At 46.8% G+C, this 24,936-nt stretch overlaps 1 protein-coding gene across 1 annotated transcript; it reads right to left on the reverse strand.

Annotated features, from left to right (window-relative positions):
* Positions 1–5,133: 5,133 nt before the first annotated feature.
* Positions 5,134–22,035, reverse strand: RAX (retina and anterior neural fold homeobox). The gene is made up of 3 exons (XM_048504755.1): positions 21,307–22,035; positions 16,514–16,755; positions 5,134–6,085 (listed from the first exon to the last, which is right to left on the reverse strand). The coding sequence occupies exons 1-3, from the start codon at positions 21,599–21,601 to the stop codon at positions 5,630–5,632; spliced, it is 993 nt and encodes a 330-aa protein (XP_048360712.1). The 5' UTR covers positions 21,602–22,035; the 3' UTR covers positions 5,134–5,629.
* Positions 22,036–24,936: the final 2,901 nt, after the last annotated feature.

A 24,936-nucleotide genomic window follows, 5' to 3' on the forward strand; every position in this document is an offset into this window, starting at 1 on the left:
GTGTGTTACAAACTAGGAATAATTTATTTATTTTGATACGTATGAATCCTGCTATTCTGTTATTCAGGATGGCTCACAAAATATAACCCCCCCAATAAACATGCCAAAATACTAGCACAGTAATCAAGCAGAAATATCAGAAAGAGCAATAGGACTTTCAGAGTAAAACTAGGATAATTTTAATTGTATAATTTTTTAAAAAGAAGCTTGAGAATGTGTTCAGAAATGCCTTAAAAATGTTAGAGCAAAAAGGCATTCATGAGATGATAGAAGACATAGACTAAGGGAATGAAACAATTTCTCTCAGGAGAGAGTTCTGCAACTTAGGTGTAATGGCTGAAAAGACCTCATTTCACCTAACCATTTTCCTCACCTCTAACAATGGCCCCTTCCGCACATGCAGAACACTGCACTTTCAATCCACTTTCACAATTGATTGCAAGTGTGTTCCATTCCACACAGTAAAATCCAGCTGCAAAGTGCATTTAAAGTGAAGTGAAAGTGCATTATTCTGCATGTGCGGAAGGAGCCAAAGTGAGAGAGAGCTGAATTGACTGTCAAAAGTTTGGCCGTGCTCCTGGTTGCCTCCTTGACAATGGAGGCCCAAGTAACACATATTACTCGGGTGGCATTTTTCCATCTTTGCTAGGCAAAGCAACTGGTATTTAAGACTGACCTAGCCACGGTGATCCTTTTCCAGGGCTTGTTTGTAGGATGGCAACCGTAAGAATCTGACCTATAGGCTTGTTGACATTAGGGTGTGGTGTGGAGTTCTCCCGGAATCGCAGCCTATCTCCAGACTGCAGAGGTCAATACTGTCTCCTGGAGGTCCACCTCACTCTTCAATGACTTCCGATTCAAATTAGTGCTCTTCTAACTGTGTCTTGGGGTTCTTCAGTGACCTCTCTGGGGTTCCTCAGTGAGCAGGATAGGGGTGATAGAAAAGCCTCTCTAAGGGCGATTCCGCACATGAGTAAAATAGGTTTGACCCAGTTCCCTGAGAAGGGTACTGACCTAGGTTGAAGCCATTGTTGTTCCCCACTGCAACCAGCTTGATCCCAGCTCGGAGGGCGGAATCATCCTGTGCCTCTTCGCCGCTCCGTTCCGATTGGCTACTGTTCTACAGCCATGTTCTGTCTATCCCCACAGACGTTATAAAAAAACTGCCACAGGAATGGAGGGACGAAGGTGGTGTTTTTTGATTGGCCAGCTGTATGCATGCCCGAAACACTCAGCTGTGATTGGCTGAATGGGGGACTCCTGGCACTCCTTCTGCACTTTACTGGAATCGAGCTGAGTTCGAGCGTGGTTCCCTGAAAAAGTAGTAGTTCCCAACTGGAGTCGGAAATTTGACCGTTACACGGGGCGAAGCTGGTACAAAACCACGTCGATCTCAGTGGTTGTGCGGAGCACTTAGGTCGAATGCAGCTCGAACTTAGGTTGATAACGCAAGTGCAGAATCGACCTAAAAGACAAGTTGTATGCTCCATTGCAATGCAGAGCCACGAGGACCTTGGACATGCATAATGTTGCCAACTCCAGGTTGAAAAATTCCCTGGAGATTTGTGGGAGGTCACGGTTTGGGGAAGGGAGAGGCCACCATAGAAGCCATCCTCCAAAGCACCCATTTTCTTTAGGGGAACTGATCCCTGGCATCTGGAGATCAGCTGTAATTTGGAAGTTCTCCAGATCCTGCCAGGAAGTTGCCACCCCTACTCAGCCACACCCGCTCACAAGAAGCGTTCTAGGATGTACTCTCATAGTTGGACAGTTTCTCCACTACAAAGTCCAGCTAGGGCTCTGGTACAAAATGACTGTGTGGCTCAAAGTGCCCTGCAGAATCCTTCAAAGTTCATTGGTCTTCCCTGGCAGATGTCACTACTGAAAGGCTACTCTGAAGACCAAAGCACTTGCAAACCTTTTATTTAGATCTAGAGAAGGACAGGCATAAGCAAGCAGAGAAGAAACACTCCAGCAAGCGTTTGTATGTAAAGTGTTTAGTAATATTTCATTTACAAGTACCTACAGTCCCTACAGTAACTAGGGATGTAGTTCACTGCCAAAGACACACGTGTGTATGCAGAATATCCTGTGCTCAACCTACGGTATCTTAAGACCAAAGAATCTCAGGCAGCAGATGATGGAGCAGTATTTTTGCTGTCTGAGGGCTTACAGAACTGAAGTAAATATAACTGAGTAAGGTGGTCTGACTCTGTCCAGGGCAACTTTATATAGTCACCTTCTCCATTCCCAGATCCAATCTAGTTTGCTTCAGAAGGTGGAGAAACTTCCTGACTCCTGGCGACAAGAAGCAATTTGACAGTAATGGAAGTGGAAGCAGAAGAACTCATCTACAAGAAGAAGAAGAGTTTGGATTTATACCCCACCTTTTTCTCCTGCAAGGAGACTCAAGGTGGCCTACAAACTCCTTTCCCCACAACAGACGCCTTGCGAGGTAGGTGGGGCTGAGAGAGTTCCGAAGAACTGTGGCTAGCCCAAGGACACCCAGCAGGAATGTAGGAGCGAGGAAACTAATCCAGTTCATCAGCTAAGAGTCAGCACTCAGGTGGAGGAGTGGGGAATCAAACCCAGTTCTCCAGATTAGAGTCCACCTGCTCTTAATCACTACACCACGCTGACAAGGCTTCTTCTGGATAAAATGCCTCCATCCTCTACAAAAATCCATCCTGCACAAGATCCCACCTCTGATGTTGACTCTCTCTCTAATGCTGCAGTGGGAACTGGTGGCATCTGGTTCAAGTTTACACACACAGTAGAATAAAGAGGCAAAGAAAGAACTTTTTTGGGGGGGGCACAATTTTGAATGCTTTTCATGTAAAATACACACCCTTCACATGTTGGAAATGAGCACAACCAGGGAAAAGGCCTGTTCCAGCTGTGTTAGGTGTCTTCTTGCAAGGAATATTTTGTACAGAGGAGTGTTAAAAATGAGATTCCCCTTCTTGAATTGTGATGGATATGGTCAGAAATATAAGGGAAGAGTTGCTGGACTTGACCTGGGCAAAATTTGCCAAAAAGCAAGTTTAGAGATCCAAACTAGAAGAGCCTTGGAGAAGAGCAGGAAACAGACAAATAAAATTATATGGCCTTGTGTGAATTAGAAACTATCTGAACTTTCTCTATTGTTTGTTCAGGCCTAAATGCACATGTGTCTGAGAATAGCAACACATTTCCATTTCCACAGAAGTGAAGATACGGCTCAAAGACAGGCGTAATGGTTGAAATATTAAAATACATGAGAAAGTTGTAATCTCTATTTTAAATAAACTTTCTTAAGAAAAAAAGTAGGAAGATTGAACTAACTTTTTTAAAAAACATATTTTAAGAAGACATTTCAAGTATAGATAACATTGAGTGGTTGGTTCTGGTGGGTTTTCTGGGCTGTGTGGCCGTGGTCTTGTGGATCTTGTTCCTAACGTTTTGCCTGCATCTGTGGCTGGCATCTTCAGAGGTGTATCACAGAGGGAAGTCACAGAACCAGTTGAATCCGGCTGTGAAAGCCTTCGACACAACACTGAGTAGTGTTTGAAATTACAAGATAATTAGCGAAAAATTTGCACCCTGAGCAAGTGAGAGAGTTACCCATTGTTATGACATGATGTAACCCCCCCATATAAATATTGCAACTTGAACTGACTGAGAACTTCTCAGAAGGGGTTCCATGATTATTACCTGCTAATTTTTGAAGTAAGATAGTGTTATGAACGCATGGAATTGCTCAGTGGTGGGATCCAAAATTTTTAGTAACAGGTTCCCATGGTGGTGGGATTCAAACTGTGGCGTAACGCCAATGGGGCGGGGTGGGGCATGACGGGGGCGTGACCGGGCATTCTGGGGGCGGGGCATTCCTGGGCGGGGCTGTGGCAAGGACGCAGCCGCTGTGCCGGTCCTTGGGCAGGAAACGAATGCACGCAGGCGCAGGCTGCCACGCACGCCGGTGCACCTCCTGCTAGACTGCTTCAAGTTCTGTGCGCTACTGCTGAGAGGAGGGGCGTAACTAAGGCAAAAATCACGTGGCAAAATCACCAATTAGTAACCCCCTCTCGGCACACACAAATAATTAGTAACCTACTCTCGGGAATCTGTGAGAACCTGCTGGATCCCACCTCTGGAATTGCTCTCATTTAATTATTTATGTAACTATGATAGATGGCATAACTTTTTTATGTTTGTCAATGTTTGGAATGCAATAGTAGTGCTGTAATAAACATTTTTGAAATGGAAGCAGAGATTCTCTAATAGTGTTTGCTTGTGTACTGTACCTGAAATGAACCTTAGATGCTGTCAAGGGGTACTTCTAAAGGAGTTAAATAGACAAGCTAATTAGAAATCTAATCCGAGTTCCTAAGTGCACACCTATATCCAAATCAGGCCTGACCAGAGTAATTGAGAACATGACTCTGATTTGGCCTATTATGCCACCTTAGGACTTTACCAACTTCATTTTCTCTCACGGATAGCGGTCAAGAGCCTTCCTGACTCCAAACGGCCCCCCGGTGAATCACGAGCCATACACACGAACTGAGATCCAATTCAGATCAGCTTTTCCTAATTGTTCCATCTGCCTGCCAGGTGGGGACTTCTTAGGCGTACAAGAGCCCTTTTGCCTGAGGCTCTTGCTCTTTGAAAAGAGCTCTCGGTGATGTGGTCTTGTAGTGAGCCTTTGAAGAAATATGACACTACTGTAATGAAGCAATTTGGTCTATTTTTCAAATTGTGTTTTGCATTTTAATGTGATGTGTCTCAAACAGGTGGGTCAGATACATTCAAACTGGTGGTGGTGGGCAGGGCTGTCAAGTTACCAGCTGACTCATGGCGCCCCCTGTAGAGTTTTCAAGGCAAGAGAGGTTCAGAGGTAGTTTGCCATTGCGTGCCTCCACATGGGCTGAGAGAGTTCTGAGAGAACTGCGAGGGGCTCAAGGTCACCCAGCAGGCTTCTTGTGAAGAAGAGGAGAATTGAACCCAGTTCTCCAGTTTAGAGTCCGCTGTTCTTAACCACTACACTACACTGTCTCTCTTTTTAACATAAGGAGATACATATCTCTTGCTTGAGATCTTCAGGTACTTAACAGTGTCGTCATTTGTGAGAATAAAAGACTGAAAAACTCAGAAGACTTTTACAAACTATATTCAGTAGGTTCAATTAACAGGTCTAAAGTACCTTCTGAAAATATTTGTGCTTTAATGTTACCAAAATACTCCTAGGAAGGTTACAAAGGGTCGTCCCCCCCACCCCCATCTATATTGTAGCTTCTTACACAACTAAATATCCTGCTGATGAGTCAGGATTATAAAATGATTAGATCATTTTTTAAAAACACACACACACAAATTCAAAGCAAACGAAGAGAACTAGAACCAAAACCCTAGGTCTTGTGCATAAGATGGAAAAGAACACAAAGAACATGGCGTGTAATGCATGGGGTGGGAAAGAGAGGACAGGGTAACTTCTACTTAGTGTTCAGCTCCCTTCTACGTAGGTGATCATTCAGCGTCGATCATCTGTCCGTCCAATGGAAGATCTACTAGATCTTCACAGAATGAGTTCTCCTTCCAAAGAGGATGCAGCCAGATCTTGGTAAGATGCGTGGGCGAAGGACACGTCCCTTCAAATCGTCTGCCACGGTTTCCCCATGGACTGGATATGCTCCTTTGCTTTCATCCGCAACGCAGCTATGCTGGTGTTCCGCGGGTCCACCACCTCTTCCAGTGGGAATTTGTCCACAAAGTTGGCCCCGCATTGGTAGGGTGGGGGAGGCCCCATGGCCCCGAGGGGCTGCAGGGTGTGACCCATGGGAGGCGAGTTCAGGAAAGGAGGAGGGGTGTAGCTGGTGGGGAGGCTTTGCGGGGAAGCTACAAAACCCGGCAAAGTCTGGAGGGGGTTGCTGTTGGTCATGGGAGGGCTCAGCCATGACTCCAGGGGCAAATTGCTGCCAATGGTCCCAATAGCGGAGGGCTGGGGAGAGCGATTGAAAGAGAGGATGGGCGAATCTTGCAGCTTCATGGAAGTTACCTCCAGCTTCTCCTGTCTCCTCCACTTGGCTCTCCGGTTCTGAAACCACACCTGCAAACAAATATCGTTACGAGTTATTATTTTTCATTTATCAAACGTTTTTATTAAATGTACAGGCCACCCTTCCCCTTGAGGACTGAGGGAGGGTTTCAACATATAAAACCATGAAACACACATCGAATACATTAAATACAAAGAAGAAGAAGAAGAAGAAGAAGAAGAAGAAGAAGAAGAAGAAGAAGAAGAAGAAGAAGAAGAAGAAGAAGAAGAAGAAGAAGAAGAAGAAGAAGAAGAAGAAGAAGAAGAAGAAGAAGAAGAAGAAGAAGAAGAAGAAGAAGAAGAAGAAGAAGAAGAGGAGGAGTAGGAGGAGTAGGAGGAGTAGGAGGAGTTTGGATTTATATCCCCCCTTTCTCTCCTGTAAGGAGACTCAAGGTGGCCTACAATCTCCTTGCCCTACCCCCCTCACAACAAACACCCCGTGAGGTAGATGGGGCTGAGAGAGGTCAGAAGAACTGTGACTAGCCCAAGGTCACCCAGCTGGCGTGTGTTGGGAGTGCACAGGCTAATCTGAATTCCCCAGATAAGCCTCCACAGATCAAGTGGCAGAGTGGGGAATCAAACCCGGTTCCTCCAGATTAGAATGCACCTGCTCTTCTTAACCACTACGCCACTGCTGCTCCTAAAGATCTAAAGCATAGATCCCAAAATAAGGTAAAATTCAGAAATGATATCCCAGTTGGTAGACCCAGACCAGTAAAGGAGGGATAGCAGGAAAGAGGGAGACCTCAGGTGGAAAAGCTGCCTCAGCTATAGGCCAGGTTGAACAATTCTGTCTCACAGGCCCTGTAGAATTGCATCAGACCCTGTAGGTTCATAGAAATTAGTAAAACATACAGAGTGTGGCTTCTTGCATTGACATTATTCACCAGCACAATACTTGATATGAAGGTGTAGATGTCACACCTATGTCTGTTAGATCCTTGCTTGCATACTCTTCTATAGGCCTCAGGCAGAGAGGGGAAGTAGTTTTCTTAACCTCTCCACCGAACTCTGCTCCTTTTGATCTGAGGACTGGGACTTATCCCTTCATTTTCTCACCCAAATCAAGGCTGCCTCCCAGCTGATTGGCTGTTAGAGGGCTAGTCACCGCCAACCATCTGACCGGTGGGTGGGGATGACATGCAACCAGAAGGATATGGGGAAGAAGGAGACTTCTGTTGTCTGCCGGGGGTGATCAGCATCTCTAGTGCAATGACATCACTTCTGGTTTGAACCAGCATTGCACCAAAAGGTGATATTCTAGCATTCATCCCAAACTCTTTGGTTTAACAAAACTCTACGGTTTAGCCATAGAGTTTGGTTAAGCCATACTCTGCAGGTGGATCAGTTTCGGACATATGTTAGATCAGTGGTTCTCGACCTTCCTAATGCCGCGACCCTTTAATACGGTTCCTCATGTTGTGGTGACCCCCAACCCTAACATTTATCCATTTTACAGATGGAGAACACTGATGCAGAGAGTCTTAGGTGATCCCTTTGAAAGGGTCGTTCGACCCCCAAAGGGGTCCTGACCCCCGGGTTGAGAACCACTGCGTTAGATCATCACCTGGTGTGATGACATCACTTCCTGGTTGTGTCAAAAGCAATACCATCATGCCAGGGATGGCTGTTGCAGTTCTCTATTTTGCCTGGGTATTTCTTCCTGCCCTTCAGCTGAATAGCAGCAGGCAACCAGAGCTGGAGACAGAAGATCTCTCACCTCCAATGGGAAGCTGACAGGCGTTGCCCTAAAAACATCATGTGTGTGCAGACTTGGTAAGTGGATGCAGAAGATGACTCCTCCAATTTCCTTGGAGTAGGGGGAACCCTGGAGTCCCTCATGCTTCCAACGGATGGGCGATATGTGGATGTGTCGAAGGCTTTCACGGCCGGAATCACTGGGGGGCTGTGTGGTTTCCGGGCTGTATGGCCGTGTTTTAGCAGCATTCTCTCCTGACATTTTGCCTGCATCTGTGGCTGGCATCTTCAGATCCTCTGAAGATGCCAGCCACAGATGCAGGCGAAATGTCAGGAGAGAATGCTGCTAGAACACGGCCATACAGCCCGGAAACCACACAGCACCCCAATATGTGGATGATAAGGCACTATGGTGCAGAGATGCGGAGGGCTGTTATGGAGGGATGCTTACTCTGTTTTCCCGAAAATAAGACCTACCCCGAAAACAAGCCCTAGCATGATTTTTGGGGATTTTTGGAGGTTGCTTGAAATATAAGCCCTACTCCAAAAATAAGCCCTAGTTACAGATTCCCCGATGCAGCTGATCTGGTCACGTGGGGGGTGCAAAATGGGGGGGGGGGAGATATCCCTTGAAAATAAACCCTAACACATCTTTTGGAGCAAAGGTTAATATAAGACCCTGCCTTATTTTTGGGGAAACACGGTATTTGGGGAACACAACAGGGACTGGAATGGGCCATCCCTTCCTGAGAGCAAGACGGTCAGTGCCAAGCAGAGTAATCAATACCGAGCCAGACGAATGAACAGCCTGAGTCCAGGAATGCAATCCTAAGCACATTTTAATTAGGAAGTCAGTCCCTATTCAATTCAACAGGATGCACACCTGAGTGCACAGGCTTAGGTCTACATAAGAAGTAAGGAATGAAATCATGTACTGTGGCTCCGTGCACGTCATACACCGCAGGGTTCTGCTCTCAATTAATTTCGACACCAATCTAAGCTGAAGATGTTCTCGGCAGGGTAAGCTGTTTCCCTGGAGGAACCTTTCTGGCTCATGGGAGGGTTTTTCCATCTCTAGGAAAAGTAGCGTAAGTGTAACTTCACTCTTCGTACAGAAAGCCACTCAGCGTTATCAGGATGGGGATATTTGGCACTCGGTCACTTCTCTAGAAACTTCTCCTTGGTGCCTCAAGAAAACGGAACTGATCACAATGCAGTCTGAGACCAAGCTTTTCATAACGTAATGTTGAATATTCTGCTAATTATACATAAAATAATCTTGCAACCTGAAAGGCCTTTAAGGCAATACACTGTCCCCTCCTCCCCGCAGGGACATACACAAGCAACTTAAAACAGCGAAGACAATAATCATCGAGACATGGATGACTGCTAGTTAAGCACAACACAAAATGAAAGAAAGAAAGAAGAAGAGGAAGAGAAGAAGAGTTTGGATTTATATCCCCCCTTTCTCTCCTGTAGGAGACTCAAAGGGGCTTACAATCTCCTTGCCCTTCCCCCCTCACAACAAACACCCTGTGAGGTAGGTGGGGCTGAGAGAGCTCTGAAAAGCTGTGACTAGCCCAAGGTCACCCAGCTGGCGTGTGTGGGAGTGCACAGGCTAATCTGAATTCCCCAGATAAGCCTCCACAGCTCAGGCGGCAGAGCTGGGAATCAAACCCGGTTCCTCCAGATCAGAGTGCGCCTGCTCTTAGCCACTGCTCATAGCCACTACGGCACACTGCATCCACTGAGATAGTCCAGGGTGCTTCTCTGGATCACTCGCTCTGAAGCTGTGGTTCCCCTCACTTAAAATAACCTATCCCAGTGCTGCTTAATGTATGGAAAAACACAGAATAAGCACTCCCCAGGGTCCTAAGAGACATTCCCACTTTTTCTCCAGCCATACAGACTTATTTTAGCATCTTGATACATCTGGATTGTTCACCAGTTTAGCATTTGTTGCACCGTTACAAATAATTGTTATAAATGATGTACTGTTTTTTAAATATAGCAAGTACACACAAAATAGCCAGGATACGATACATGAGAAAGAGAGAATAAGTCCCTTTTGTTCTTTGAAACTCTGCTATTCTTGGAAGTGCACCTGCTTTGCTTGGGGGCAGGGAAGGGTCTAAGCACCTGTTAAATGGTTACAAGATGCCTGATTTTTTTACAATCCCGATCATACATTTATAAACGTAACATTACAGCCTACAAAAATCCAGCCCATTCATAGTAAAATTCCACTGGCGTCTATGGAGTTTTAAAATAAAGCAGAGCTGTGGTTGTGTGTGAATTAATAGGGATTGTTTCTGAGTAAATGTGTAGTATCATGCTGCACACTGTTTAGAAATTTTATTTGCATGAGCTTGATTTATCCTTGTAACAAGATGGCAAAGGAGACTGCTCTTTACCTCTGTCCCACTTGACCAAAGTGAGCGAAAGGCAGCCTACGGTGGTGCCATCCTATTTTAGGTCCCTTCCGCACATGCAGAATAATGCACTTTCATTACATGCAGAATAATGCCCTTTCAATGCACTTTGCAGCTGGATTTTACTGTGCAGAATAGCAGAATCCACTTGCAAACAATTGTAAAAGTGGGTTGAAAGTGCATTATTTTCTGCATGTGCGGAAGGGGCTAGTCTACCAACACACTCACAAGGTAGGCTGTGCCAAGTGACTTGAAGTGAATATCGTATTAAGTGGATATTTGAACCTGACTATTTCAGGCCAAAACTCTTCCACTGGGTTTCAGACTTTGCTCCTAGGAATTCTGAGGGGGCTGATTATATACTGAGGCTCTGCCACGCAACAATGGAACATTTCCTTCGGGGAAGAGGTTTCTTTGCACACACACCCTGTTTTATGGTGCCACAGATCCCCAAAACCCTGCAATTAGTGAGAGCGGGGAAACCCTGATGTTTCCCCTCTTCGGGGTTTCTGCTCCTTCCAGTTTTCCCCTCCCCAATTCTCATGGGCATTTCCAGGGAATGTAAAAACAAAGCCACAATCTTGTGATGTCCAGGAACGACCCAGGAGTGGGAGGCAGGCGAGCCGCATGGCAGGTAGTGGGGCACCTCCTTGCGTGTAAACAGAGAAACACGACAAGGCCTCATTATGACTACACTGCAGAGTGAAGAGCCCCGAGGAAAGCACTCCATGCATACTGGGCCTGCATCTTCTCAGAGGCTTCTGGTAGGTGATGAAAAGATTAGTTATGGTAGATGAGCTTCCTTAAACAAGATCTCGGCCCTTGTTTCTGAGGTACAAATGTGTGACCGTAGGAGTGAGCAGAACATATGTATTTTCAGTTCACCAGTGGTTGGGCTATTTCTATTTATTTAATTTATTAAATTTGATGCCCCACCCTACCTCAACCAAGGCCACACTACCCAAGTGAATGCTGAGGACAAAGAAGAGAGTAGTAATACACCACAGGGGATCAACTAAATCTGTGGGTGTCTGATATCTCTAGAGTTGTCAACTCTGGGTTGTGAAATTCCTGGAGATTTGGGGGGTGGGGTCTGGGGAAGGGAGAGTTGCAAAAGGAGGTCCCTTAGCTGGGCATAATACTATACAGTCCATCCTCCAAGGGAGCCATTTTTTTCAGGAGAATTGATCTCTGTAGTCCAGAGATCAGTTTTAATTCTGGGAGATCTCCTGGCTTCACCTGGAGGTTGGTAACCCTAGACCAAAGTGCCATTGGTACAGGCCAAGCAGGAAGTGATAGGGGGCATAATACCTCGAACCGGCCCTGGAAAATGGCAAGATCTGATAGACTCCCCCCGCCCCTATTGTCTGACAGAACGTTAGGAACATAAGAACAAGCCAGCTGGATCAGACCAAAGTCCATCTAGTCTAGCACTCTGCTACTCGCAGTGGCCCACCAGGTGCCTTTGGGAGCTCACATGCAGGATGTGAAAGCAATGGCCTTCTGCGGCTGTTGCTCCCGATCACCTGGTCTGTTAAGGCATTGGCAATCTCAGATCTAAGAGGATCAAGATTGGTAGCCATAAAGATTGGTAGCCAGAATCTGTTCAACCATTCCTCAGAAGACAAATTGATGCAGAAAATGTGCCTTGAACATTGAACTGTACCACTCTTGAGTACTGAAGAAGGTCTCAACCTAGTTACTACATGGATGGGGAAATCACTTGGGCATCCAAACAATCCGCTCTGAGCTCTTTCAAGAGGCAAAAGGTAAGGGTGTTTTCCCAAGTGTCTGAAACAAGCATCTTGGGAATGTTATTTGTGTGGGTAACAGTCAATTTCAATCTAGTGTGTGTTTTTCCTGTCCTTTCTTCCAAGGATTCTTTCTTCCCCATGTTGAGAGAAAAAACATAGGCCCCCAAACCACCCAAATGAGTTTCACAGTTGAGTAGGGTTTGAACCTTGGCTCTGATTGAGACTCTTTAACAAATACACCCAACTGGCTTATGTTCTAGCGAGCGTAGATTTTACACTGAAATTTCAGATGCATGAAATGCAATGGGTAGGAAGGATCCAGACTATAGAGATGAATCCAAAACCACTCCTCCGTTCATTAAAAAGTTCTCCTATGAAAGGAAGATTATTTTCTGTGAGTGGGAGAAATCTTCTTTGTAGGGTATTTGTGGATACAACCCCAATATCTGTTTACTGATATAATTCGACAACCTCCGTCTAACTCCAATACAAATAATCCAAGAGTAGTAATTTGTTTTGAACCCTAAATAATAACTTAAGGTCAAGGAAATCATTTAAATTCAAGTGTGCTCTTAGGAGAAGAATTTTCGTTTCTATTTACCTTTGAAAACCTACCCGCCCCCGCCAGGGAAACTCTCATGCAGAGGTGGTTTGGAGTGCTCTTGGAATTATGGCTCATTTCCAGACTGTAGATATCAGTTCTCCAGGAGAAAATAGTGGCTTTGGAGGGCAGGCTGTATGTTATTATAGCCATTGGGGTTTCTCCCCACGCTCTACTGTCAAATCTCCAGGAATTTCCCAATCTGGAGTTGGCAACACAAGTCAGGATTCCTTCAATTGCGGGGGGTGGGGGTGGCAGTGCCTAAAAGTTTTAAATGTGCGCTGACCCTTGAGCTCCCTAATTGAGTTCAAACTTGATCTTTTTAAAGACAACCCCTTTCCAGGCGGTTTTTCTCCCATGCTCCCCCCCTCCCGCCCCCGATCAAATAATTCCCCTTAGCCCATAAACCTAAATCTGTTCTCATTACCCATTTGATGGGATAAAATTAGGACTGTTTTTCCAACCGTTTGGAGGCAGCTTTTTAAAATCCGCCCCAGTTTTGGAAGCCCTCCCAGATTTTTTACAGATGACTAATAAATATTTCAGGCTTTTCAAACTTTTTTCATGACTCAGGGATTAAAGATAATTCAGCGTTAATTAAGCCTTTTTTTTAAAAAAAAAACCCCACCCTTCCTCTTACAGTTATGGAAAAAGAAAAGGGGAAAAACTTTCTTCTTTGCGGTGGGAACTAGAAGAACTGGGTAGAGAGAAAAAAGAAGCATTAATAACCCATGTTCAGCACAGCCCACAAAGTTAAACATTTTTAAGCCGTCTCACAAAATAATTGCTAGAAATTCATTTCCATTTTTCGTAAGTGTGTGCCGGCTGTTTTGAAAATGTTCTTCGGCCATACCTTTTGAACAAAGTTGGGATTGGGGTCACCCATTCCTGATTGAGAAACACCTGGAGTTTGGGGAGGGTGGAGTTTGAGGAGGGTGGGGTTTGGGAAGAGGAGGAACTTCAATGGGGTATAATGCCATAGAGTTTACCTTCCAGAGTGGCTATTTTCTCTTGGAGAACTGATCTCTGTTGTCTGGAGATCAGTTCTAATTCCTGGAGATCTCCAGTCTGCACCTGGAGGTTGGCAAGCCTAGCCACCATTCCACCATGACATGCATGAGGACGCCATGGCAAACATTAAGGGACTATCTCTGAATCACGCATACCTAACGACTTTAACTGTCATGGCTCCCATCAAAGAATTCTGGGGCTTGTTGTTTGTTGAGGTTGCTGAGGGTTAGAATCATAGAATCATAGAGTTGGAAGGGACCCCAAGGGCCATCAAGTCCAACCTCCTGCCATGCAGGAACACACAATCAAAGCACTCCTGACATATGATCATCCAGCCTCTGTTCAAAAACCTCCAAAGAAGGAGACTCCGCCACTCTCCGCGGCAGTGAATAACACCATCGAATAGCCCTGACAGTCAAAAGGTCCTTCCTAATGTTGAGGTGGAATCTCTTTTCCTGCACCTTGAAGCCATTACTCCGTCTCCTAGTCTCTGAGGCAGCAGAAAACAAGCTTGCTCCCTCTTTGACACGACATCCCTTCAAATATTTAAGCACAGCTATCATGCCCCCCTTTAACCTTCGCTTCTCCAGACTAAACATCCCCAGCTCCCTAAGTCTCTCTTCGTAGGGCATGGATTCCAGACCTTTGACCATGCTGTCCATGGGAAGAGATGGTGTATATCATCTGATCAGGGCATCAGGAATGACTTCTAAGAGAATCTGTGTTGTCGATAACTACCCATGTCTCCAGTGTAAAACTGCAGAGAATTGGTGTGTTCTAATTAACAAACATGTTCCTGAAGAAACCTGCCTATGAGAGAGGAGGCTGTGTATGTGTCATTGGAAAGGAAGTGTGATGTAATGGTTGCAGTGTCAGAACCAGAATCTGGGACAGCGAGGATCAAATCCATGCTCTATTATGGATGCCTGCTAGACGATCCTTGGTCATTCACACCCTCCCAGACTGGCCTAATTCACAAGGCTGTTGTGAGGTAGAGCTTTTCTGAATTCCTTGGGGGAAGGCTGGGATAAAAATGAACCAGACAGACATTTAAGAATGGTGGTGCGTTATGTCTTCCTACCACCACTCCCAACCCAGCGTTTCCCTTTTCAGGAGTGTCTGTATCACTGGCAGGTCTGATGTTTTCTCACATACTATATGGCTTGTTCTAAACAATTAAACAGACTCAATCTGCTTGGTAGAGAGACAGCATGGTGTAGTGGTTACAGTGTTGATTAGGATCTGGGAAAGTCAGGTTTGAATCCCCACTCTGTCAGGGGAACTTTCTGAATTATCTTGAGACAGTTACACACTGTGGTTCTTGACCCTGGCAAATATTTGGATGGGAGACCTCCAATGAACACTAGAGGCAGGCAATGACAAACCACCTCTGACTGCCTCTTGCTTTGAAAACCCTATGGGGATGCCATAAGTCAGCCATGACTTGGTGGCAACCCCCCCCCCCAACAAAAAACCCCAAAATCTCCTTGGTATGTATACTAATGGCACAAATCCACCAACTTTAAATAAAGAGAGTGACTTTTAACATTCCTATAGTTATGAAAAATAAAAGAAATACAAAACCAAGAATTAAAATGCTTTTGGGTGTGTGTGTGCAATTTAATCTTGAATATTCTCAAGAGATAGTAGGAAAAGTTGAAGGCAGTAGAAGAAGAGTTTGGATTTATATCCCCTTTTTCTCTCCTGTAGGAGACTCAAAGGGGCTTACAATCTCCTTGCCCTTCCCCCCTCACAACAAACACCCTGTGAGGTAGGTGGGGCTGACAGAGCTCAGAAGAACTGTGACTAGCCCAAGGAAGAAAAGAGGAAGACCCAACATGAGACGGAACGACTCAATGAAAGAAACCATGGGCTACATTTGCAAGACCTGAGTGAGGTTGTTAAAGATAGGCCGTTTCGGAGGTCATTAATTCATAGGGTCACCATAAGTCAGAAGCGGCTTGATGGGATATAACACGCGTATTCAAGAACCAAATTTGGAATTCTGCTGTGGATCTGCCCTTTTACCACCTCCCCACCCCCCACGTGACATCCCAAACTGTACCTATGAGGAAGTGACTAGATTCATCTTGCCACGTGTCGATTTGCACAATCAGATTTAATTTAAAAGAAAGAAGGATGCTCTATAATGAAGAAAGTGAAGCAGGGAGACGGAGAAGGGCATTGCAAGACGTTCACACAAACTTCTTGGAACGGTTAGTACTTGCTTAGAGATGTGCTGTCACACTGAGGCCTCTTACACACAGGCAGAACAATGCACTTGCAATCCACTTTTCACAATTATTTGCAAGTGTTTTTTGCTATTTCTGCACAGTAAAATCCAGCTGCTAAGTGCATTGAAAGTGGATTGGAAGTGTATTATTCTGCACGTGCGGAAGGGGCCTAAGAGGGGGTGCCTTTATATTACCATCCCCCCAGTTGTAACCTATGTGAAAATTAGAGGACCAAGACATATCTGACATTTTTGGCTCTGTCTCTCGTTTGCTTCACGTTCCCACTTTTCCACCCCAGATCTTTGAATCAGCAGGGACCTTCAATTAAACGCACCAGCGTTCTGCAAATGGCGCTTGCACATATGTTCCTTGCACGGGGTGGGTGGGGGCAGCATATGCAGGAGGGGCGTTAGCCAAAGGGTCTGAAACCAAACGCTAATAATGAGAGAAAGATTACCGCTTGAAATGTTAAAAAGCCAGATTAAGGGAAATCTCTTTACACACCATTTAGACTATGTGCTAGTCTGAAATTAACTCCTGGCGGGGAGAAAATAGAAAAGAGGGAGAGCTCTTTAAACTGGATTAGCAAGCCCAGGCTGCTTTGGTCTGAGGCCTCCTGAGGAAGGAAACCAGGAGGGAGAGAGGATTAAGCACCCAAGATTTGGCTGGCGCTGCCTGATTGGGAGAAGAAGAAAAAACCCTCTTTTTACCTGGACTCTCACTTCAGGAAGGTTGACTTTCATAGCCAGTTCCTCTCGGCTATACACATCTGGATAGTGGGATTTCTCGAAGGCGCGCTCCAGTTCGTGCAGCTGGTAGGTGGTGAAGGTGGTGCGGTTCCGCCGGTGTTTTTTCTTGGGCTGGTCTTCGTCGGAGAGTTTCCCGTCACTGTTGTTACAGGCGGGCAGTTCCGGACTCAGGCATTCCTCGGAGCGTTTTGGACAATAGGGATCTAAGAGTCGAGAAAAGGCAAAGCCCAGCCTGCCAGTCAGTTATGCCAGATGACTGGGATTGGAGCGGATTTCTGCACTGCACGTTCATCCAAGCATGTTCGCCTTCTCGCTGTTTTTTTACCAAATTTGCTACCAAAATAATCCAGTTTGGACTGTTGTCAAAGGCCCCTTCCGCACATGCAGAATAATGCACTTTCAACCCACTTTCAATGCACTTTGCAGCTGGATTTTACTGCGTGGAAAAGCAAAAATCCACTCGCATACAATTGTGAAGGTGAATTGAAAGTGCATTATACTGCAGGTGCGGAAAGGGCCTTAATTGCCCATTTCTTTGAACGAAAATGCTGCCCCTTCTCTACTGCTTTCAGGGATCAGAGTACCAGATAAAGATCGAGGTTCAAATATTTTCTTGCCATTAAACTGACTGGGAGACCTGCGCCTACGCACTCTGTCTCAGCTGAATCTACCCCACAGGGTTGTTGTAACAAAACAACAGAGGGGGGGGAACCCTGATCTCCCTGGTTAAGAAAAAAAGTAATAAATAATGATTGTGTTTTTTAAAACAATTTGAGCTGCTTGCAAGAAGATTTCATTCATTTTGGGCACTAATACTCTTTCTTTTTGGATTGCACATTGCTTTCGAGGTTTTATAAGCAAAGGGGAAATAAACCAGTGGCTGCCATAATGGCTGTATTCAGACAGGAAGACCTACATGGACTCTTGTCTTCTGGCTCAATATTGGCCCTTTCCACACATGCAGAATAATGCAAATTCAATCCACTTTCACAATTGTTTGAAAGTGGATTTTTGCTATTCTGCCCAGTAAAATCCAACTTCAAAGTGCATTGAAAGTGGATTGAAAGTGCATTATTCTGCATGTGCGGATGGGGTCATTGTTCACTCAGTGGCTGCCCAGGATCTCAGCAAGAGAGACTTTCACACCACCTGCCTCTTGGTTCCTTTAACTAGAGGAACTGTGGATTGAACATGGGACCTTCTGAATGCAAAAGAAGATGTTCTGGCACCAAACATAGCCCCTCCCTAAGCACAGTCAAGTCGCTGTAGACCCCATTCTTCTCAGTTCAACTCACCTCCCTGCTACAATCTCAAATGATCCAATCCTGTGCATATTTACTCAGAAGCGCGTTCTGCTGAATTCAGTAGAACCCAGGTAAACATGCATAAGATTTCAGTCTCAGATGCCTGCACTTTTGACATTGAATTGAGGCCAGCTCACACAACCACTCTACATAAGCAGCTGCTCTTTCCCTCGCCTACGAATTTGGTCATCTCTCTTCACTAGTACAGATTCTGATTTTGCCAGTAGTCACCCCTACATTGGAAAGGCTTGCAGAACCACTAGTAACAAACTGTGCATGAAAGAACGGTATCACTGGATCAGGCCGATCAAGGCCCCTTCCACATATGCAGAATAACGCACGTTCAATCCACATCCACAATTGTTTGCAAGTGGATTTTGCTGTTCCGCACGGTGAAATCCAGCTTCGATGTGCATTGAAAGTGGATTGAAAGTGCATTATTCTGCATGTGTGGAAGGGGTCGTAGTTCTAAGCCAGCCCTCCTGTTTCTAACAGTGACCAGACAGAAAAGTGTGGAAATTCAGAAAGGCAGATTGGAGATGATAAGCTGGAAGTGGGGGAAAGCATTTTGGCCCCAGGTAGGGTCCTCTTACATTGGCAGCTAGCCACACTTCCTCATAAGCCTCCATGTCTAAAATCAAAGTATTCTAAATCAATATTTTACAGAGCATTGTCGAAGGCTTTAACGGCTGGATTCAACTGGTTGTGATGGGTTTTCCAGGCTGTGTGGCCATGGTCTAGTAGATCTTGTTCCTAACGTTTTGCCTGCATCTGTGGCTGGCATCTTCAGAGGTGTATCACAGAGGGAAGTCTATTACACACTGTCCAGACACTATGTCACTAAACATTCCCTTCTCACTAGACACAGTGTGTGACAGACTTCTCTCTGTGATACACCTCTGAAGATGCCAGCCACAGATGTAGCGAGATGTTAGGAACAAGATCTACCAGACCACAGCCACACAGCCTGGAAAACCCACAACAACCAATATGTTACGGGCTGGCGTACTCATTTTCATATCAAAAGGTTCAGAGACTATGAGTTCACTGGCTACAACCTGGAAATTCAACCGCGGGAACTACTGTTAGGTGGATGCATGTTCTGTAGTGGTTGACGGTTTTCGTATTAACGTAACTGTGGATGTGGGGGTGTATAGTGAGTGGTATATGTATTTTGTGTGTTCCTTTTTTTGTATTGGGAAAATAAAAAACATTAATATCGTGGTTAAAGGTTTTCTTCTGCTGTTTATGTTTTGATGTCGGGATAGAGCTTGGAAGAACACTGCTAACCTATTCTGGGAAAGAGCAGGAGAGTTAGCCCATAGAGGGAGAAGGGAGACGCTGTTTGAGTGGTTAAGAGCTCTAATCTGGAAAATCAGGTTTGATTCCCCCCTCCTCCATATGAGCAGTGGGCTCTTTTCTGGTGAACTGAATTTCTTCCCCCACGCCTGCGCACAAAGTCAGTTCTCTCAGAACTCTCTCAGTTCCACCTACCTCACAAGGTGTCTATTGTGGGGAAAGGAAGGGTTTTTTAAAGCCACTTCGAGACTCCTTATGGTTGAGAAAAGTGGGATATACATCCAAATCCTTCTACTTCTTTCCTTTTTGTTGGAATGGACACCAAACACCAGCACGCTGCAGTGGTTAACAGTGATGGGACTCTATTTTGGAGAACTGGGTTTGATTCCCTGCTCCTCCAGAGGAACCCAGCTGGGTGACCATGGGTCAGTCGCAGAACCCTCTCAGCCCACACAGACTCAGGCAATGAGTAACCACCTCCAAACGGCTCTTGCCTTGAAAACCTTATGGAGTCTCCATAAGTCAGCCGTGAATGGATGGCATGTGCCACACACAAATATACATGGCAAACACTAAATGGGGCCGGGTTAAGGAATACATGGGAGACGTGCCGCCATCACAGTCAACCAACCTCTTGCTACTCTCATCTGGTTGCTTTTCAGTGTATCCCTTGGGAGCAAGTCCTTTGAAGGCCGTAATTCGGCCTAGGATTTCCCTGCGCCACTTGGAAGCAAAACCCGCTTAGGCGAACGGTGCCTGCATCCAAGTACTAGCTAGATTCTCTGTGCATGGTGGCTTGAAAATCAAACGGGGCTACCTCCCAAGGAAGCACAGGCAGCATTAGAGCCACGGGGCATTCCACACCTCCGCTTGCCATGCGGTAGTGCGGCAAAAGAAACACAGCGGGGCTGTTTGTTTTTCCGTCAGTCAGAGGGCCCTGTTGTTTTTGCTGACGCTACAGTCCTTTAGGGCAGGGGGCTGCTCCTGTTGTTAGCAGAAGATAGGAGACGTAATAGTGGGTATAAATTATGATCAGAAAGGTCCCAGCTGAATATTAGAAAAACACTTTTTTTACAGCAAGAGTATTTCAGCGGGGGAATCAGTTGCCTAGGGAGGTGGTGAGCTGCCCTTCACTGGCAGACTCCAGTGGCTTATCAGAGATGCTTTACTTGCATCGACGAGCGGATTGGACTAGATGGCCTTTATGGACCCTTCCAGCTCTATGACTCTTTATCCTTATTTTGGTTTCAAGAGCAGGTGTTTGGAAGGAGTTCTGTAATTGCGCTGGGCAATCCTAGGCAGAATTATGGCCTTCGGAGGACTTGCGTCCAAGTGATACACTGAAAAGTGGGCCTCTGTAATTTGGTTTTCCTGCCGCCTCCCAAGGACCCTGGTGGCTGATCCCCCCCCCCACCTTATCTTTTCCTGAGGCTGAGCAAGATTGGAGTCCAGTAGCACTTGAAAGAGCCACAAGATTTGCCGGGTAGAAGCTCCCCATAGTCGAAGCTCCCTTCATCAGAAGCCAGGCCTGTTCAATATCTGAGATGGAGAACTTCAGCCCTTCCGCACAAGCAGAATAATGCACTTTCAATCCACTTTCACAATTGTTTGCAAGTGGATTTGGCACACAATAAAATCTGCAAAGTGCACTGAAGTGGATCAAAAGTGCATTATTCTGCATGTGCGGAAGGGGCCTTCACCTCGCCAAAGCTTGTATCTTAGAAATCTCCTGAGTCTTTAAGAGAGCTTTTGAACTGTGGGAAGCTTATACCCAGGACATCTTGTAGGTTTCTAAAGTACTGCCAGACTCCAATATAGCTGTTCTGCCGTAGACCAGCACCTCTGCCGACAGGAATCGGTTTTCCTGGGGTGGTACTCCCTGGTTGAGGGGCGCGTGTGTCTGTGTTTGTTCAGAAGACGACATTCACACACTTTGCTATGGGGAACGTGTGTCTGTGTGTGTGCTGTTAAGCATGCTATCCCTCAGCTCCGAAAATCCGTGTGTTTGGGGCCAAGGCGACCTCTGCCCCACTGCTCTGATGCCAAAGCCCTTTACACCTTGGGGTTTCTAGGGGTCGTGGAAGGGTCTCTCTCAAAGGGGGTCCCCTGAGCTGATCCCAGCCTGCCTGCTCCCCCTTTTGCTGCGCTCACCTTCGAAGTGCTCCCCGGCGGGATCTTCCAGTTCGGGCCCCCCCGGCCCCCGGGGCTCCTCCACGGGCATTTTGGAGAAACAGTCTCGGGGGCTCCTCTTCTCCGCCTCGCCCGCCGCCCTGGGGGCGTCCTGCGCTTGGAAGGCGCCCAGCAGCGGGTCCTCTTTGGTAAATCCCAGGATGGCCTCGATGCTGTGCAGCCTGGACGGGTTCCCCCCGGGGCTCCTGACCAGGTGTCCGCCGAGCGCGAAGCTGCCGTCGGTCATGTTCAGGGGGGAGCTCTGCTGCAGGTGCATGGGGGACGTCGGGCCGGGGCTCCAAGGCTTCGGTGCGGGGCGCCCCCCAGGATCCCTGGCGCCGGCCGCGGCGGGCAGCCCCAGCGCTTCCGACGGCTGGCAGGGCAGGAGTGGCAGACGGAGCGGGCGGCGGCCCCAGCCCTCCTCGCGTGTCAGAGGGCAGCAGGCGAAGGAAGCTTGAGCTAAGCCCCGGGCCGTCTCCTTCCCGGTGACAGGCGGCCGGATTGTCCTTGACGGGCAGCAGATCAGCCGTCCAGCGCTGACCTCGCTTCGGCCACGCTGCCGGCCGGCCGGCCTCCCTCGACGGGGCGGCGGCTGTGCCTGGACGCGGGGAGGGGAGGGGGTGCAGAGGGGCGAAGGCGACCCTCCTTGGGACGACCCTCCTAGCTGGTGGCTCCCGGTGGCTCTGGGGGCTTTGTGCGACGTGGGGGCCGGACGGCACCTGAGTTCGCAGGGCCCCCTTGGGCGGCAGGCTCCACCCCGACAAGGACCGCCCCCCGGGTTGGAAATCGACACGCTGAAATTGACCAGCGTCCAGAGTGGAAAGGAGTATTCCTCCCCCACCCCCGTGTGTGTGTTTGTGTGGGATAGTGTATTTGCCAAGAGATACTATCCCATCCCCCCCAATAAAAACACCCTCACACAGTGCCCTCTTTATTCGTAGGGCGGTGGGGATCGATCGGCTCCCGTCTAATGGAAGAGAAAAAACCGAAGTGAAAACACCAAACCCGTTTCGTTTCAGTGCCGTCTGAAAGTGGCCCGCGGAGCGACACTCGGATGCCAGAAGAAATGGGGTGGAGACACCGCGCAGCCCTCAAGCGAAATGTCTTCCTCCACACAATCAAATTGGATCAAGAACCGATTTTTAAAAGGATAATCATTTTTTTTGAGGGGGGGGGGGATCCGGGGTGCCTAAATGGCTGCTTCCGCACATGCAGAATAATGCACTTCCAATCCACTTTCAATGCACTTTGCAGCTGTGCAGAATAACAAAATCCACTTGCAAACAATTGTGAAAGTGGATTGAAAGTGCATTATTCTGCAAGTGCGGAAGGGACATCTAGGTCTTTGCTGGGAGTCTTGCGAAGAGCGAACCCATTTAAGATTCCCAAAGTTGCTAGGACAAATTATTAGCCACTCTGTGACTACTCTGTGAAGTTTGTTATAAATTGGATCCTGGTGTATAACTTTGCATCATTTAATTGTATCCTGTTAACGCTTATACTTTTCTTCAGTTCTGGAGTATTAAAATATTTCACTGTTGATTGTATGTCCCAGTCCTATAGATTTAGTGACCCGCTATGTGTAATCCGCCCGGAGTCCCAGTGAGAAAGGCGGACTACACATTAGAAAAATAAAGAAAATAAACAAAGACCCGAATTTCAGGGGAAACGAATGGTAGAAAAGGCATAATTCTCAGCCAGGCAGACAGATTTGGGAGAGTTTGAAAAGCTCTCTAGAGAAATAAGCAGTTGGTCTTTCCAATACATTGGTTTTCAGGCTGGAGGAAAGTGGTTGAAATGCAGCTTTACCCCGATCAGACCAATGGCCCATCTAGTCCTGCATCTTGTTTCACACAGCAGTGAACAAGTTGGGTCGGAGGGCCACTAGGCAAGGCACGAAAGCCCAGACATTCAGCCATGCTGCCAGGCTAGCCCTGGAATTCAGGCCCCTTCCGCACATGCAGAATAATGCACTTTTGATGCACTTTGCAGCCGGACTTTACTGTGCGGAAGAGCAAAATGCACTTGCAAACAATTGTGAAAGTGGATTAAAAGTGTGTTATTCTGCATGTTATTCTGTTTCATTTTACATGGTTGTATACCACCCTGAGCCCTTCGGGGGAGGGGAATGTATAAATTAAAAATTCCATTCCATTCCATGCGCGGAAGGGAAGTCAGAGGTTGACCTGGCTGCAGCTACAGAGGTGAAATTACTTCTGAGCCCATCAGCCCACTTAGAGATGCTGTGCTGTGCGATCTTAGGAAGCTGGTTAGTCTGTTAAAGCCAAATTAAACAGGAATCCCGAAGCATCTTAAGCTTAGAGTTTCAACAGCTGTGCCTCAAGAAGGTTTATGTGGGACCAAATTTCTTTAGCCTTTAAGGCACCGTGGTTTCATCAGTGGTTTCATCAATCGGAGAATTGCATGGGATTGCATGTGTGCCTTTTTTGACACTGCAATCCTAAACAGACTTATGCTCTAAATTCACAGAAGCCCTAACAGGGGTCTGCAACCTGCAGCTCTCCAGATGTTCATGGACTACAATTCCCATCAGCCCCTGTCAGCATGGCCAATTGGCTGATGGGATTTGTAGTCCATGAACACCAGGAGAGCCGCAGGTTGCAGACCCCTGCTAGAAGGTGTGTTATTGTTACGTGACTCGTTAACTGCTGGGTCGATGCATTAAAGAAGGTCGCCAAACCCAACGGGGCTGGACGGGTCTCTGGGTGAATGGAGTGTCCTAAAGTATGGTGTGTTTCTGGAGATCTTGGATTTGTTCCCTCTCCCCCTCCACGGGTCGCCCTAAATATGCAGGCAAGAGGATCCTAAATACGCAGGCAAGAGAATCCAGAGCGAAGACAACTCCGTGAAACTCAGTTGCAAGACACAAGGGAGAAGAGTTTGGTTTTATACCCCGCTTTTCTCTACCTTTAAGGAGACTCAAAGGGGTTTACAAACTCCTTCCCTTCCTTTCCCCGCAACAGGCGCCTTGTGAGGTAGGTGTGGCTGAGAGAGTTCAGAGAGAACTGTGACTAGCCAAAGATCACCCAGCAGGCTTCATGTGTAGGAGCAGGGAAACAAATTCAGTTCACCAGATAAGAATCCACGGCTCATGTGGAAGAGTGGCGAATCACACCCAGTTCTACAGATTAGAGTCCACCTCTCTTCATGACTACCCCACACTGGCTCTCGGCGTTTAAAAAGGATTGAACCCCACTGGCAACACCAATTTTACCCCTATGGGTCATAAAACCAATTTCACACCCATATTCCACTTCCTTGATTGGAACGATAAGGATTCGACAACGAGAAAATCAGTTATTCTTTGAAAAAAATCACCATTTTCATCGAGCCCCCCCCAGTTGTGCAGAAGGGGCCAAGGATGGCCAGCAGGGATTGCAGTGCTCTGGTTTTCTGCTCCAACACAAACCCACAGTGGATGCCTGGAAAAGACTTTGCTAAGTCCTTGAAGGCCACTGGGTTCCGGAGAGGTGCGAGGTCTTCCCCTCTTCCCCTCCCCTTACCTGTGAGGACAGAGCTTGCCTTGACTCCCCCTATACTCTTGGCTCCCTCACTGTTATGGGCAGAGGTGGGATGGGATCCAACCAGTTC

The sequence above is a fragment of the Sphaerodactylus townsendi genome, linkage group LG07, assembly GCF_021028975.2.
Source record: "Sphaerodactylus townsendi isolate TG3544 linkage group LG07, MPM_Stown_v2.3, whole genome shotgun sequence".
Classification (NCBI taxonomy): Eukaryota; Metazoa; Chordata; class Lepidosauria; order Squamata; family Sphaerodactylidae; genus Sphaerodactylus; species Sphaerodactylus townsendi.